The sequence below is a fragment of the Pelobates fuscus genome, chromosome 9 (assembly GCF_036172605.1).
Source record: "Pelobates fuscus isolate aPelFus1 chromosome 9, aPelFus1.pri, whole genome shotgun sequence".
Taxonomy (NCBI): Eukaryota; Metazoa; Chordata; class Amphibia; order Anura; family Pelobatidae; genus Pelobates; species Pelobates fuscus.
The window spans coordinates 64,497,300-64,515,059 of record NC_086325.1 but is presented as its reverse complement, the minus strand read 5'-3'; the positions used below and the strand labels follow the sequence as shown (position 1 = coordinate 64,515,059).

General features: G+C 38.1%; 1 protein-coding gene across 2 annotated transcripts in view; it reads left to right on the top strand.

Moving 5' to 3' along the window:
* The window catches only part of SLC9A6 (solute carrier family 9 member A6), a 48,541-nt gene extending 33,412 nt beyond the window's left edge, over positions 1-15,129 (top strand). For both annotated transcript variants that reach the window (XM_063432027.1, XM_063432026.1), the window contains exons 10-16: positions 351-464; positions 1,826-1,937; positions 4,240-4,393; positions 9,602-9,632; positions 11,302-11,381; positions 11,757-11,862; positions 12,654-15,129. In XM_063432027.1, coding sequence (XP_063288097.1) covers positions 351-464; positions 1,826-1,937; positions 4,240-4,393; positions 9,602-9,632; positions 11,302-11,381; positions 11,757-11,862; positions 12,654-12,923 — 867 coding nt within the window. In that variant the 3' untranslated portion in view covers positions 12,924-15,129. The remainder of the gene's footprint in view (positions 1-350; positions 465-1,825; positions 1,938-4,239; positions 4,394-9,601; positions 9,633-11,301; positions 11,382-11,756; positions 11,863-12,653) is intronic.
* The last annotated feature ends 2,631 nt before the right edge of the window (positions 15,130-17,760 follow it).

The window sequence follows — 17,760 nt, the reverse complement described above, 5'->3', positions numbered from 1 at the left end:
TTATTTGATTGCTATTTCCTGTCCTGTTGTGTTTTATACCCCACCTCCTATAGACTGTTAAGGTCATTTGAGCAGGGTCCTCTTCAAGCTATCATTCCTGTAAGTTTTCTTGTAATTGTCCTATTTATAGTTAAATCCCCCTCTCATAATATTGTAAAGCGCTACGGAATCTGTTGGCGCTATATAAATGGAGATAATAATGTAGCTATATTGTCTCACGATGTGCCAATGGGTGGAATACACAATATCTGTGAAATGGCATGGTACCAAAACCTGTTTTATTAACATGTAACTGTCAATAGCATCTAAACTGTCGTTTACTAATCATTGCCTCTTGTTTTTCTTTTCAGCTCTTCGAGCTTTTGAATTTTTTGGCAGAAAACTTCATTTTTTCCTATATGGGTCTGGCTTTATTTACTTTCCAGAATCACATCTTCAATCCTACATTTATTGTTGGTGCCTTTGTATCCTTTTTCCTGACGGTAACAATGTAATGAGACACAAACTTTTGTGTTTTGGAGTGTTGTGAAAAAATGTATCTGCAAAACGCCTTCCGGTTGCACTCAGGTTATTAAAATTACCCTGTTACAGCCACTACCTAAACAAAAAAGTCACATTATAGGTAAAGAGACCACTATTTTTAATGTGTACATATAGGACCCATATCGGAGAACTGTGTATTATGGGAAAATAATGCCATGAAGGGGTTCTGGAGAACTCGGTGACTCCAGAAACTTAAGATGACATTACCTTCCTCGAATTCACAGTTCATTGTTACGTATCCTTTTATATGACGTGATACAGCTTTATTTGCGTCTGCACAAATAATTTAGAAAAACAAACCAAAATTCTATATACACATTTAAAGTCCCTGCTGCTTCTGTCAATTGACTGCTAGCAGTGGAAGTAGAAGAAAGAGATAGCACTTCACGTGTGAGAATAGCCACTTGGATATTTAAACAGTATAGATGCTAATAACCATAGTTAGACTAAGGGTAAATAATATAACTGAAGGAAATCCAAGGTACAAGCCTTATGAGGCTACTCCTATGCCACCTTGATAAAAGTATGGGAAGGACGTGGTAAGATAATGGACCCAAAAATAAAAAAGCTGTATTATACATTTATCAATTAATACCTATACCATCAGACCATTATAAACAAAACAAAAAAAAAAACTTACATGAGAAGTGCTATCTTTTTCTTCTATTTGTATTATAGGGTAAGCCCTGGGGCATCCTTGGAATGTCCCACTGGTGTGTGGATCTAGTGGTTTGATTAAATCAACTTTTGTTTGGTATATCTCTCCTCTATTTCTGCTTCTGTGTTTGTTTTTGTAGCAGTGGAAGTAGGCAAACATCTCCCATGGCACATCTATTAGGATCCTCATATGTGTTTTTTTTTTTATTGTTTTTGTTAGATTTTTTTTTTTTTTTTTTAATCTCTTAGAACTCTCTGTCCAGCAAAAATTAACTGGACTTCTTGCAGCATACTCTTGAACCTCTAACAATACAAGTAGCTGCTACTCGGGGAGGTAGGGACCTGGGCATGTATATATTGGCAGAGGATGTCCGTTCTGCTGTCCATCTCAGTGGGACTAATACAGAGCTGCGAGATAGAATAAAATTGTATACATGCCTTCTGAAATGGCACTGAATAGATTATAAAGATGTTATGTAACATCTTATGAACATTTCACAGTTTGAATGTTTGCCCTATATAGCGGGCATGTGTGAGACCCATATATTGAGTTTATGTAGCAATGCTACTAGAATGTATATTTTTAATAAAATAAGTATGTATTTCCTTAACCTCTATTATCCAGATTGCTGTGTTTCTTGGAAGAGCAGCCAATATTTACCCTCTTTCCTTTTTACTTAATCTGGGTCGGAGAAATAAAATTAGGGCAAACTTCCAGCATATGATGATGTTTGCAGGTATAAGAGCAAGTGGCACACAGTGTTAATGAGAGTTTCTCAGAATTTCTGCATTGACCGTAAACCTTACTAAATGAACAAACCCATACGGGCATGGCTATAATCATGCTAAACAGTGGTTTAGACTGCATATCCCAATAAATATACATGATTTGTGTGCACATCACTTGGGCCAATACCTAGAGAGGTGTGTAGCCCTTAATAAAATCAGCAGTCCCAGATGACACCTATTCATTCCATCTTTTTGGAGATTCTCTTTATCCCAATCCCACTGCCACTTCATGCACACCTGCCCCCCCCCCCCCCCATAATACTTATGCCAATCATTCTTTGCATCATTTCATCTCCTCTCCATTTTCATTACCTGTGTCCTGTGACATTCTATGCAGCTTGCCATAATTTATGCTTCATTGATCTTGCTAGGGTATTTTTTTTTGTTTTTTGTTTTTTTAGCTACAATAATTGACACAGGCCTTGGAAATGTAACCATTTTCACTCGTTACTACGTTACTGAAGATTTTCAAGTGAAATTACATATCTACTGAATCTGAGGTTTTTTTCCACACAATGTTGAATACCTATTGCCACGGTTATATAGTGATGGTATAAAGAGGAAACACAAGAACAGGTCAACAGGAAAAATACCTTTAAAATGTATCTAGCTGGAAGCTCTCCTTTAGCTTCCAATAGTCTTTAAACTAACTCCATGTGTAGCTTTGGTTTGGATCTTAGGGGACCTGCATTCACTTAATGCGTACATTTCAGCTCAAAGCCATATTGGCTCGAACACCTTTTAGCTTGATGGAGTGTTTTTGTTTGAAATAGATCTTTATTGATACAGCAAGTATGTAAAGAACGATTTTTCCTTCGCAGAGGAAAGCTAACATTCGTAACAGAGTAATCCAATAATAATAGACAGTGATGACATAATAGACATAGTATGTCGCATGTACGTGACTGCGTTTCCTACGCAGAGGAAAAGTAACTTTTAAATCAGTCTAATCAATTAATAATATGTAGTGATAACCTATCTGCCCTGAAACGTCAGGTCATAACTAGCATGACCTTCATCTTTGTTTGTTTTTGATGTTACTTCGGTTATGTATAGAGCTAGTTGTGTTTTTGTTGTGTAGATCACACCTTGCAGTTTCTCTCTTACATTCTCTGCCATTTAGGAGTCAAGTCACTTTGTTTATGCAGCTGTAGTCACACCATCCCTTGCTGTGTCTCACACAGCCTCTATTAAGAAAAGGTTTAATTTTTCAAAGAATCTTACAGCACAGTGTGTTTTCTTTAGAAATTCCCATCTCTTACTCTTTTAATCAAACTTTATTCACACACAAGTGGCTGCAGCAGGCTCTAGCACACAATTAAAAGAGTAAGAGATGCTAACTAATTAAACACATTATGAAATAACAGAAACTTACAAAATAGATCTCTTTAGGGAGAATTGTGTGTAATTTTGTGTAAATCATAACCAGACGAGGTGTGGCTAGGACTGTAGAAAAAAAGCGAAATGGCAGATTATTGAGCTGTGATACTGCAGAAGGATGACCTATATTTTACAACTGCGTCATTAAACTAAAGTTGTTATGGTGCTTTATTTTCCTTTATGGTAAGGTTTACAATTGGTACCTCAACATCTTGCTAGAAAACACCCACACATTGTCATAAACATCTTGGTCCTTCTCCAGTTTTTAGTTAAAGGACATTATAGGTGCCAAAACAACTTTAGCTTAATGAAGCAGTTTTGGTGTATAGATCATGCCCCCTGCAGTGTCACTGCTCAATTCTTTGCCATTTAGGAGTTAAATCACTTTGTTTATGCAGTACCAGTCACACCTCACTGCATGTGACTAACACAACCTCACTAAACACTTCCTGTAAACAGAGATCTAATGTTTAAACTGCCTTTATTGCACATTCTGTTTAGAATCTTAGTCCCTGCTCTGTTAATAGCCTTGTAATCCTGAAGAAGCCTCGTGTGTGATTAAAGTTCAATTTAGAACAGGATAAAAAACTTCTAAAGCAAGTAAACATCTGATTAGAAATTAAACCATTTTGTTTCACTCAGGCTGTATCAGTCACAGCCAGTGGAGGTGTGGCAACGGCTGCATGGACAGAAACAAAAGGGATTTAACTCCTAAATTACAAAGAATTGAGCCAGTGAGACTGCATGAGAATAACCTATACACTAAAACTGCTTCATTAAGCTAAAGTTGTTTTGATGCCTATAGTATCCCTTTAAATATCCAGTTGCCAAATATGTAAATCCATTAATTTGAAAATGTTTAATTTCTAGGGTTACGTGGAGCAATGGCCTTTGCATTGGCGTTTCGAGACACTGCCACCTATGCAAGACAAATGATGTTCTCCACAACACTTCTAATTGTATTTTTCACGGTCTGGGTATTTGGTGGGGGCACAACAGCAATGTTATCATGCTTAAATATAAGGTAAGGAAACAATTATGTTAATCTCCCCATTAAAAATGGAAATTTAAACATATTTTAACTGTATTATTTAATCTTCATAACCTTTATCTACATGATGATGTTGATTTGGGCAGTTGTTCGCCCAGTAAGCTAATTCTTATAGTTCACATGTTCTTAACATATACAGACTTTGTAGTTCCCTTTGTAACAAAAAGTATGGTTTTAAAAAGTAAATGTAGTCTATTATTTACTGAACAAGCTGATTTCAAGCAATACTTTTATACACTGCATTATATGTGCCCAATGTGACCAAATTACCATATTAAGTCGAATCTAATGCGCTCCTTTAATAGCAAAATAAAGTCTCTAAAATGTTAATGAACATTAGATTTGATGTCGCATTAAATTCAAGTACAAGTGGCACATTAGATGCAACAGACATACAACGCAAATTCACGGGGGCGAAATTCACATTGCTGCGACAGGAATGCAAGACTTGGTTTCTGTGTACAGTAAAGCTGTACTTTGCATTTATGTCGCGATGTGAATTTCACACCCACCCCCCGGTATCTCCTCGTACAAATGCGCATTACATTCGCCTGAATTATAATTTTTTCTGCTTTCAGGTTTCAAAATGTGAATGCGCATTAGATTAGAGTGAATACGGTACCTTCAGTTTGTAAGCTTACACAAAAAAGGAAAAATAACAAACAAAACAAACCGTGTTTGTTATTCTATGATTTTTAATCTCTGCCCGGCAGTGGAGAGGACCTGGTGAAGTTTGAGACAAAAAAAAAAAACTTCTTCCATTGTAAAAGCAACAACCTCCCCTCCTGCCCCCCTCTTCTGTAACATCTGTAAAGGAGAGTACTGAAACCTTTCATGCTGGTGCCATGCATTAAACAAAAAGTCCTTGTTTTTTAGTTCATTTGGCATACCCAGAATGTATGGACTCTCTTACTGGCTCATTCTCACAGACAGGACGATCGGCATCCATTCCACTTGATTCATTTCATATTGAGTATTCTAAAGGATCACTTATAATCTAATTAAAGAAACCTATATATATATCTCATTCTACCCATGCTTGTCCACATTTGGCCATTAGGTGTCACCTTATATCTTTGTACACGGAGAGTGTGTGGTAGCAAAAATTAAGCGACCTTTTGAAATCTTAAGCGCTACCATTGTGCTTTTTTTGAAAAGAAAAAAGTTTTTTTCCTTGTGCTCCATCCTGGGTAACTAGAGAACATTGAGAGGTAAATTCATACTGTATATTTCCCAAAATGTAGGGAGAAAAAAGGAGTAATATCACAAAAAATAATTTTATCTACAAATACACATGCAGACATAACAATAGTGTTCATGAGGCTTGCAATCTAAATCTAAAAGAACACTCCAAACTCTGTGAACACTACAGCCCTCCCAGAGTAATTTGTCAAACCGTTCTAGGTACCAGGTGAGATGTAATATCATTCTGTTTGAAGGACACCACAGCCACTAATACTACAGCATTCTCTACCGATTATGCTAATTGGAGTGTTCCTTTTAGAGTTACATACAAATCATGCATTAAATAATCTCAGACTACACAGTCTGACATGTACAATGTTTTAGGCTGAACAACACCCACATCACTTTGGTGTTTTGTTTTTTTTAATAAATTCTTTATTTTTGTAGTGCGGGTAGTTACAACCAAGTTTGCAATGCCACGACAGCATCAGCAGACAATCATTATCATATATATTGGTGCATGGCATGGAAATACGTTGCACAATTTTTAAAGAAAATTAAGTAACATAAAACAAGATAAAGTAGATTAGGCATAAGCTTTCACTGAGTGATGTCAACTAATTGATTATACAGGTAGTTATGTCCATAAGAAGATTTGCTGAGTAGACATGCCTCACTGTACAAATTCTGCCTAGCACATACATCGCTATGGACTACACTTGAGATTAGACAAGCTGAGACTTGGACTATTCAGGCTTTTTTGTTTCAGGTGATATAATGTAATGCTAGGTTGTTTCACTGCAGTATTGTTGGGAGTTAATTGCCATCATGTGTAGAGGTCAAAAGAATAAAACTGTAGGAATCAAACTGAGCTAGTATTTTTCCTGTGCTGATTTAAGCTTAAATCAGAGAAAGCCCTCTAATCATGACAGAGTAAGGTGATGTATGTAATTAAACAAGGCGCATCTTAAGCATGTGTATCAAGAAGAATAAACTTAACAAAAAGATTGAGGGCATAATGCCCTTAAATGGTAGCATGCAATTCCAACCGTAGAGTAGGAGACAAAAATGCAAATAGACAATTCGAACGCCTCTGCACACAAGCCACGGAAACTCCCCGAGCCATCTCACAGATATACACAATACTGACCACCAGTAGATACATACTGGCACCACCCTGCATACGGAACTGGGCAGAAGACCTAGACGAGACCATGTCGGAAGCAGACTGGGACAAATGCTTCGCCCTGGTACAAAAAATGCCAAGCTCAGCTCGCCTACAAGAAAACTCCTACAAGATGGTATCTGACACCAACGGCACTGCACGTTAGGAACCCAGACATACCAGACACCTGCTGGAGATGCGGGGAGGAAGCAGGCACATTTCTGCATGTCTGGTGGTCATGCACACGGCTAAAGCCATTTTGGGACACGGTTGGAGACATAATACACGAAGTAACGGACGAGATGCTCCCAAGGTCCCCGGCAGCATTTCTCCTCCATCATACCAGCATGGCCACGCAGACATACAGCAAATCCATAATACCGCGATTGCTCAACGCAGCCAAAGCAATTATCCCCAACTATTGGAAGCAGGCAAACATACCCCCGATATCGAGATGGGTGGAAGAGGTAGAAACCACCAGGAAATACGAGGACATGAAGGCAAATACCCCGAAACACAGAGACCGATGCACCAAACGCTGGTTTCACTGGATGAGGATAACCACATCAAACGACTTTCAACGACGCCTGACCCCGCAGTAACCGGAGGGGCCGTGGGAGGGGAGAGGACGGCTGGGAGACCGGGAGGGGTGCGGCGGAGGGGGGCAGGGGAAGGAAACACGTATAACCCCCCACCCAAACACCAATCCCACCTCCCCGTACCTAACCCTGACCTGACCCACTAACACACCACACGAGATGGACACAGAAGCAAAAAGAGACTGAAAGACCTAAACGGGCCACCCCCGCTCAACAGGACAGACGAGAGACACTTTACGAACAACACAACCCTACACAGAGCCACAAGAAACAAGACCCAACATAGACACACAGACAACCGAGACGCAGAGAGGGACGACACCGCAGTTAGCATAGGAGAGAAGAACGCACACAGGAGACACAAGCCTAACAGTTCGTAACGACACACACACACACACACACACACACATACATACATACATACATACACACACACACACACACACACACCTAACTAGCGCTCTACAAACCTACCACAAAGGGATACTACAAACAAAAAAGGGCACCACATACCGAACACCAATAAGTACACGACATCAGCATAACCGAACGGGAAACAACACATAGGAACCGAATCAGCCACACGAATAGACGAGCCACACTACGCTATCACCAAGAGCTGACACAATAGGCCTTAGCGGCAGAGATACAAAAACGGCACTTGCACGTAAAGACAACCAGACATTCAAGCAGGCTGCAACACAGCAACACCGAGAGATACTCAATACCCAGCGCACACGAACCACTGAGATACTCCCAGCTGCACATTGAGCACCATGGTACACCCAAAAAAACTACACCTGATACAAGGACGAATACGGTACAAGAATAGGATTGCAACACAGCAGCACCGAGAGATACTCAATACTCAGCGTACACGAACCACTGAGATACTCCCAGCCGCACATTGAGCGCCAGGTACACCGAAAAAAAAAATACACCTAATACAAGGACGAATACGGTACAAGAATAGGATTTATACTGCATGCTATAGGCAAGAACATTTTTTACTTCTGTGTAGATTTTTTCTGTACTCGCTCCTTTTATTACATTAACTAAAACACCAGACGCTTAAAAGTCTATACTGCGTGAACACAGCATACGTGCCTAAATGCTTGCACGGATCCTATAAAGCAAGTGGACCGCATAAGCCTACATTTAATGCTCTTTTACACGCTGTCATATCAAGTGCAGTTAGATAAAGGTCAGCGTCACTACTACATGTTAGGCGACTGCAGTTCATTACCAACTACATCACGAATAGAATCACCTGACATAAATAGCTATTAAATAAATGTACTATCTTGACATTGTTGTAATGCTCAGATTTCAATGGAAATAACATTCTGAGATATGCATATATGGTGACACACTTTGACTACACTATGTGTAGTAGGCTTATGTAATGTTCGGTTATGTTAAATAATACGCACTAACATGCAACTGTAAAGCTACATTGTATCCCTGGTGCACATACTTGCCCTCGCTGACTATGTTTTTCTATACAAGCTATGACAAATCCGCTTCTGCGTAAGCGACAAAATGTTTGCACCTATATTTCCAGATGCTTACGCCCCTGCGTGGGCAACTTCTTGCTTTACCACAAATCATTCTGATATATGCGTTTCTATTATGAAAACAATAAAAATATTAAAAACAAAAATGCAAATAGCAGGGATATTAAAGCACAGAGTATGAAATTATAAAAAAGAATCTAAGTACAGCTCTGTGGTAGGTTTGAGAAAACCTCCGCCTGGTGTCTGCACCCTATGCCGCGTATGGGTCTCTGCAAAGCGTCCATGGCAGTAGTGATTTCTCAGGCCTAGGAAATCGCAGCACTGTAGTCCGAGATAGCAGCATAGTTTGAGTCTGTACAGCAGGAGCTCATGCAGAGCTCGCTAGTCAGGCTCCGCCCCCCTTTGGTGTTTCAATTGATCACCATAGAAATAATGCCCTCATACAAAGGACTAAAAAAAATCTATATTCGTTTTGCGATTCTCAAACAAAGGATAGTGCACTATGTTTTGTCACAGTGACACAAGACATATATAAAATATACTTGCTACAATAAGATTAGACTGATTGTAGGAACCTGCCTTATTTTGTCATTGAATGAAAAATTGTAGGCACAATAAGGTAATAGCAGATGCATTTTTAGGAAGAAGTACCCGTTTATGTTTTGTGTCATATATCATTAGAACATATAAATAACCTAATCTGTTTCTTTTTCAGGGTGGGTGTAGATGCAGACCACGACCAAATGGTAAATATCTATATAATATATTTTAAATTCCCTATTGTTTAATGGTTTTCCGACTTGTGGCATTTGTGTTCCATAGACATTTGGCATATTTAAAATGTCACATTAAAGAATAAAGAATTCACATTTGAGTTTATATTCTGCATTCTTCTCAGACATTTGGCAAATGTTTAGGAATGTGACAAATATCTATAGATGAGATGAGTTTGTCTGGTATTTGTGTGAGAAAATTCAAACTTGAGTTTACGTCTAAAGGTTTATCCCAAAATCTGTTTTCCAGAGTGATTACACAAACATAACTTGTGATCTAACTCCAGAGAAATGTAAAAACTTGGTAAAACATGCTTTTATTTTTCAGATGTGTGGGTGGCACTCTGAGATGTCACATATTTGCCCTCCTGAGGCTTTGTGATTTAATCACACTAGATACCAGCAGAGCTACATAACATGATACAGGCTAGGATTGTATACATCCCAAATTATCACAGCATTCCAAACAGTGTTTGCAGTTTGAGCTATTGACTCTGCACAGGGGAAGAACAAAATATATATTTTTAAGCTCTTGAAATATTTGTGTGCATGATGATTTAATGTAGTAATCTTCATAAGGCCTCCAGGGTCAAACACAAATAAAATATTTCTTCCTGTACTACCTGATACATGGTGTGTTGTCATGCCAGTAAAGCCAAAGTGGAAGCATATTTGGGATACTGGACGCTCACTGCAGAATCTGGCTAGTTTGGCCTTATGGTTGAAATTTACGTTGCATACTCATATTAGTGAATAACCCTGTTAATATTGTACTAATATAGTACAGAGGACAAATAGGCTTTGGAGAGCACAGTACTCACTGCTATTTTATGAAAGCAAAGTCTAGTCACATTGTAGCTACAAATCTAAATTGGGCATTGGCTCTTGGGATGGAGCACTTTCAACAATTTAATTAAAAAAATAAATAGACATTCTTTGCTTCAACAAAATCACTTACACAAATGTCCGTGTCAGTAATAAAATCCTTAAAGGTAGACTAGGTAAGATAATCACTTCTTCTCATTGATGCAACTGTTTAGTATGAAATCAATCTCGATCAGTTTGACACTGAATAAGAGTCCTTGGCTGCCCGTAGCTCTGCCCACTGGCTAATGCGGGATATAATGCCACTATAGCCATACCAGTTTGTGACGCTCTCAGCCTATCAGTGCCACCCACCACTGCTTGGAATAATGTGTAAGCATTTGCCTGAGAAGCAGAGAGGGACTGGAGATCCCTATTAAATGGGGAAATTGTTGAAAAACTGTTGAACATGGGACAGTGCCAGGGGATTCTGGGCACTCCAACCACTTCAATGAGAAGTGGTTATGGTGCCTAGAATGTCTCTCTTAACACACCTATTTTGCATCTGCAATTTTGCATCTGTTATCCTTAGATCCTTGATTCTTTTGTGAAGCAAAGGGGATTCTTTTGAGTATATATGTGTGTGTGTGTGTATGTGTGTGTGTATATATATATATATATATATATATATATATATATATATATATATATATATATATATATTTATAAAATATATAGATATGTTGAATATGTATATTTGTGTTTGTAATATTAATAAAATAATGTGTAGATCAGATGTATTAAAGGATTTAAAATCGTAACCTTCATTTACTTTTAGGGGGTTCCTGAAAACGAACGTAGGAGTACGAAAACAGAGAGTGCCTGGCTTTTTAGATTGTGGTACAACTTTGATCACAAGTATCCTTAACGGTTAATAGTGTTTGCAGCAAATAAGTCAAGAGTTTGTGAAATCGTTGCTTTTTCATACATTATTGTTTTGCTTGTAAAGCTGTAAAGTACATTTAGTAAAAACCTACTTTCCTTCCGAAACAAGCTTATAGTCTTACGGGATCGGGACATAGTTACACAGTGAGATACCAAGCTATAAAACTAGCTGGGAAGTGCATATCTATGATATACAGAGTATAGGTTGTAACAGGGTGGTGTGTCTGTGTGGCGGGGGGAGGGGGACACTATTTAGGGTGATGCAAAGATACAGAGTTAGATTCTACTTCCTAGAGAAGATTTTGCTATGGTATGTTTTATTTATTTACTCTTCCTTAAGTTGCACAGTTATCTCAAACCTCTTTTGACACACAGTGGGCCACCACTTACGGCAACACTTCCCAGTTGCTGTGGGCCAATTGCCAGATGCCTAACAAGTCCACAAGCTTATGAGGTAAACACATTCATGTTAAAACAAAATGTGAAATTTAAAAAACACAAAAGACAGACTGGCATTCTTGGTTTCTCATAAATCTGTTTGCACACCATGACAACCCTCTTCAATTCTACATTTCTTAATCATTGCAATCTAGCTCAAATGTGTATTTTTCAATTGCACATCCAAGTATAAATGTATGAGGGCTATTGCTATTGTTGACGTGATTTCTGCACAAAATCTTTGGCCTGACAGAATTAAACTGGGCTTAAATTGGTAACTTGATTATAAACTTTTTTTTCACTGTTATCTTGTCACCTTCTTTGAGCTTTCTACCAGCCCCAATACTATCCACATTGTGCCCACCTCATTTCCAGTAGTGAGGGAAATGACTAGTTATAGTCTGCAGGATGTAGTCTAACATACAGATGTGGTGTGTAAAGTGAGGGGGCTCTCCCCCTGTTTCCTTTAGATATGTGGGGATTGGTAACATTGTGCCTATAATACAATCTGATGTTTACATATTCTTTCTGGAAGAGGGTGTAGCTTGTACATGGAGCAAACTCTTGTAAGTAAGCATAGGGACCAATTTTGGAAAGTTCTATATTGACACTAACTAAGTTACTGCTGGTTTTTCAAGCCGAGAAGCACAAAAAGCTGATGTTTTGCTTATTGGAAGCTTGGCCTGCAACCCTGATGTTTGAATGCTTTACAGTGTTTGTATGTTACATGTTTACAACTTGGTAGGATGATCTTTAAACATGAATTCCAATTGATACCAGTACAATCTTTTTTTTTTTTTATTTTAGAACCAGGAGCAGTTGAAAGATGATGATGATTCGGATCTCATCTTGAATGATGGCGATATAAGTTTAACATATGGAGATTCCACTGTGAGCACGGATCCTGTAACTTCCAACAGTTCAAGGAGGGGCGTGGGTAACAGCTCGGAGGATGCAATTGATCGAGAGCTTGCTAGTGGAGATCATGAACTTATCATAAGAGGAACACGTCTAGTCATGGAGGAATGTGAACCCCCAGTAAGCCTTCAAGTCACCAGGAGGCCTAGCCCTATGTAGAGTCTTTGGGCTGGTTGGCTGTGTTGGCAATGGAGTTTTCGTTTGTGTATTTAATCTTGCCACTATATTGTACTTCCTAATGCATGGCTAAGATTGTTTGTTTGAGCTATATAAATGCTGTTTATATGGCATAGGAGGAATATCTTTTGTTTGACTCAACTTTAAAGATCAAATTCATATTTTTTTTTAATATTTTTTTTTCTTCAAACCATTTGCACTTTAAGTGAAGCCATCGAAAAAAAGTATTTGCACAACATCTCCAATAATTATGAACATGTCTATCCTCGTATACTTTCCTTTTACTTGAAATATTATGTGGGGTTAATTTAACATTTATATTTGTGTTTAGTTTGTTAATGTTTAGCTTAAGTATAGTCAATGGTAGCTCTGAGGTGGTTGTGAAATAACAACCCTTTATTACCAGTTTAATTATTATTTTGCCCTGGGCTACAATAGCCATGATTCTTTGTCAAAGCATGATGGGAGCTGTTGTTCCACAGTGGTGGAAGAGCCTTTGGTTGACTAAACCTGGTTTAAATAATATATTGTAATTTTGTTAATATTGGCCATGTTTAACTCTCTTGCTGGCAAAGGGTCTTAAATTTAATATGCAACACACTGTCGCAATTTGTGCTCTCTATTTAACTCCGTCCATTGGCAAACCATGGGTAGCCGATTTGAAACCTAGACACCCCTCTCTCTCAAACAGAGCCTGTCTGGCTTCTCTTCTGAAACACATACAGTCAGAATGTGTCTGTCTTGTCTTGTGCTTATTTTTTTTGGGTGGTTTTCTTTTTTTTTTTTTTTTTTTTTACTTTTTACCGCCTTTATAGAAGACAAAAAAAAAAAAATAAATCAGTGTTTCCAGCCAAAAATTGTTTTAAGGAAAATAAGGGGGGGAAAAAATTACTTTTCATTCCAAAGTTTTTCTTTACACGTTCATGACACAAAATAATTTTGCAATACCATGGTGGAGATTATGAAATCCCCTTGTATTTATTTTCCATCTGCAAAGCAAATGAAAGGAGACTGTTCATTCCGATCCTTCAGAGCTTATTTGTATGATACTGACCCACTCCTGCATCTGTTAATATTGTATATATTTGTACAGGTCGTAGAATAGTGTGTGCGTATATAAATAGGCCATATAAGAAAGGACAACCCTTATAAATTGTTTCTTTCTTCTTTAATCATTTATCTCCACAGATATCCCTGTCACATGTATAACCTTTACATTATTTTGTGTGTGGATTAAACGTAACAAAAGTGGGCGTCCGTAAAATGGTGTTAAAGTGAACCTGTAATGGAAAAAATGACTTGCCGAAAGTAGCTTCCATACATTTCATACACCATATATCATAAATATTCAATGTATAAGGGAAAGATTTACTCACTTTTCCTCTGTTCCAACGCCGTGTCGTGGTGTTACACTTCCTGGCGTAACCTCCTGGCCGTACTCCGCTACACCTCTGTTCTTCTCTGATTTGCCCTGCTTGGGACACCTCCCCAAGTAGGGCACATCTCATCTGTGACATCTGCATGCTGGCTTCATTGTCGGCATCGAAACGTAGTAAAGTGACGTCACTCCATTTCTATATTCCCTAACCGGGGTTTCCATAGCAACCACAGTGCATGCGCTGTGATTGCTATGGGAGGAGAGCAGAGAAACCTCCTCTGGGAGGTCTCTTCTGCCCTCCCTTGTCAGTCAATGCCTTTACGTGCATGTTTTTAAATGGGTTTTTCTCCAAATCTATACATTTTCCAGCCAAACTGTTAGCACAATGTATAGATAAAATCTTATGCTCAATCTGATGAGCACAAGTTTTTTGGGACATGAACTGTGCCCTTTAACCCCTTAAGGACCAAACTTCTGGAATAAAAGGGAATCATGACATGTCACACATGTCATGTGTCCTTAAGGGGTTAAGTATCCAATACCTGCACGAAGAGTAAAATTACTGCTTTCTTTTGTTATTTGTGCAAGATTTGCCTTTATTTGCTTAACTGGACCTGTCTGTTCTGATTCTTAAATTTTTTTTAATCCTGACATATTCTCCAGTGCCAACTCTACCATGATTATGCCAGGTTTGTGTATTGCACTTATGTAACTGCCACTATCCATCTACTGTCTGCTCCCCCACTAGTTTGGCTCTGTTTCTAATCAATTCCCAATTCAGAGCACACTGCCTCTCTGATTCCCAGCACATCAAACAAAGTAATATCAGTCTCCTGTATAGCTCTGCAAAGATTGCTCGCTAGAGAAATAATCACAGCAACTACAGCTAATGTTTTGTAGTTGCTGTGTAGCAAAGCTGCCTGTAGGAGTGTTCTCCTGCTTTCACTTCTTGATCTTGTCTCTGTATGCTGGAAATTGACTGACAACTGACCAGAGCGACTATTTTTATTTCATTCTGTTTCGAAAATACTGCTAACACAATGTACAGCTGAAAAGTAATACTCTTTTTATTTTTTTACATTTTTATTTTTTTAACTCAACATAAGTTTGTGTACCCACAATAGGTACTCTTCAAGCATCTTTGCTGTTTATTCTCAAATGGATAGTTCAGCATTATTAAGGTGATCAAGACTTTTAGGCTTGAATAATCTCCAGACTACGCTCCCCCCAACAGACTGGTCTATGTGAAATGCAACATTAGGTTTCCTATTGTTCCCTTCAAACATCAGCTACTTTATAGAGCGGTCATTAATTGGATAATCCATGCCCCGGTATAATCTTTTAAGGGCAAGATTATGTGCCATGGACAGTGTTTATGTCTTATTGGCTTGCAAGTAGAATGCACTTTGTCTTTGAAGTAATTTTTGTATGCACTCTGATTTTCTAATGTGCTTTACAACTTACTGCAAAAACTTCAGCTCGGACTGTGTCCATGAAATGCACATATTGCTTCCCCAGCCCGCCAAGCAGCACATGCAGTTACATTGATTGAAAGGAACAGTAATTCATATAAGTAAATGTGCTTTATATAAACTTACCTCAAGACAAGTTCAGTTATGTATATAATAATTCTAGCTTTTGTATGCTCTGTGTTTTATTCTTTCAGGACGTCTGCTTTAGACAGATGGGGGCTGGGGGGGGGGGACATGTGCTATGGAAAAAAGAGACATTTACCTTGGTCTTTTATCATATACTAATATGCCTTGAATTAAGGTCCATGATTGTTCCGGTCAACATTGGATTATACTTGGTGTTTGGATCTAATGAGTGCAAACATCAAAATTGCACGAGTATTTCTCACCAGATGTTTTTTTTCCTTTTTGACTTTTCCTTTTAACCTGGATTAATAAAATAAAAAGGAAATAGCAGTTGTATATTTCCTCTTAACCACAGTCAAGACTTTACCTGTTTGCATGGTGTCTATACACTTTCTGCAGAACGACGTTCAGTTATCACAATTCAACCATTTTTAACTGATTTGGCTATTCACAAAAGGCAGATTGAGTTATTTCAGCTGAATTTGCACTTCCATTCATCTGCAAATCGGTTGTCTGCTTAAAATCTGCCAAATCTCTGCATACCAGATTTGACTATTTACAGGCAAATTGCAACCAAGTTGCCTATATAGATTAGTTCCCCCAATTTAGCATTTTGGTTGCAATTCCCCTGGTCTAAAAAATATTACTTAATGTTAAACTACTTTACTGCTTCTCCAAACCTTCTTAATTCTTAAGGATGTCTAACCGTATAATCATCCACCCCAATCTGCATTTACATTAGAGGCATTTATTTATAGTAGAGACATTCATATATATAATTTGGTTGGAATTCTATTTAAGTTAATTTGATCTGAATTGAAATTAATCTTATTGCAGCAAGGAGATCCATTTGATTTGGTTAGCATTTTGTCTGTTGAGCCTGAAAGGGATTTTAACAACTGGATGCAGGGTAATCTAGCTGATTAAAATGAGACAAATTTGCCTAAGCAAACAAGATATTTATTGAATAGGCCCTTACTGTGTCTGCATTATTTATCCCCACTGAAAAGCATTGTGGCATATGTTAGCACTGTATACATAATGAGAATAATAAGCTGTAGTGGGTATTGTGTTTTACTGTCCCTTTAACATTTACATGCGCAGGGTTTGGTTGAAATCTTCTTGTGTCCTTCATACTTTCTTCAGAGCTATAAATAAAGTTAGAATTCAGTGTGTGTGTTTCTTGACTAGAACATAGAAACATTAAAAGTCCATCAATTTAGAGCTTTGGATTTAATTAGCAACAATTTGAAGTTTAGTGATAAAATTACCTAGCGTTTTCTGTTTGTGTGCTGGAAATTTGCCCTTGGCAGCGATGCCACCCCATGTCCTGAATTGGCAATTTCTTTACTGCTATTAAAAGTTGGCCTCCTGGAACAATACAAGTAAAAATAGGCATGTTCCCTACACTTTTTTTTTTTTTTTTTATGTAAATATTTAACAATTTCTTAAAATGTGATCCTTTTCTATAAACTGAACCTAAAACCCATCAACAAACTGACACATTTTACATTTGAATCTTGTACAATGCATCTTTGATATAATCACAACTTTCAGTTATCATATTTCAAAACACTGCAGAATTGAAAATTCCTAATAATGGAGTTTTTAATTCATGAATTAAGCCCATTGTCCTAAAATTGAGGTTACTTAGCTCTAAACAGTGCGAGGATCTCGTCGCAGCTCCTCTCCGTCCCCTAGTGAGGATCTCCCAGGCCTAGCCAAAACGTATCGCAGAGAGGCATTGGGAGCAATCGCTGCTCTGCTCCAGTAGAATGCTTGTCATAGAGTCTCGTAGAGAAGCATTGAATCCATCTATGAAAAGCATGGTGTTTAGAATTGA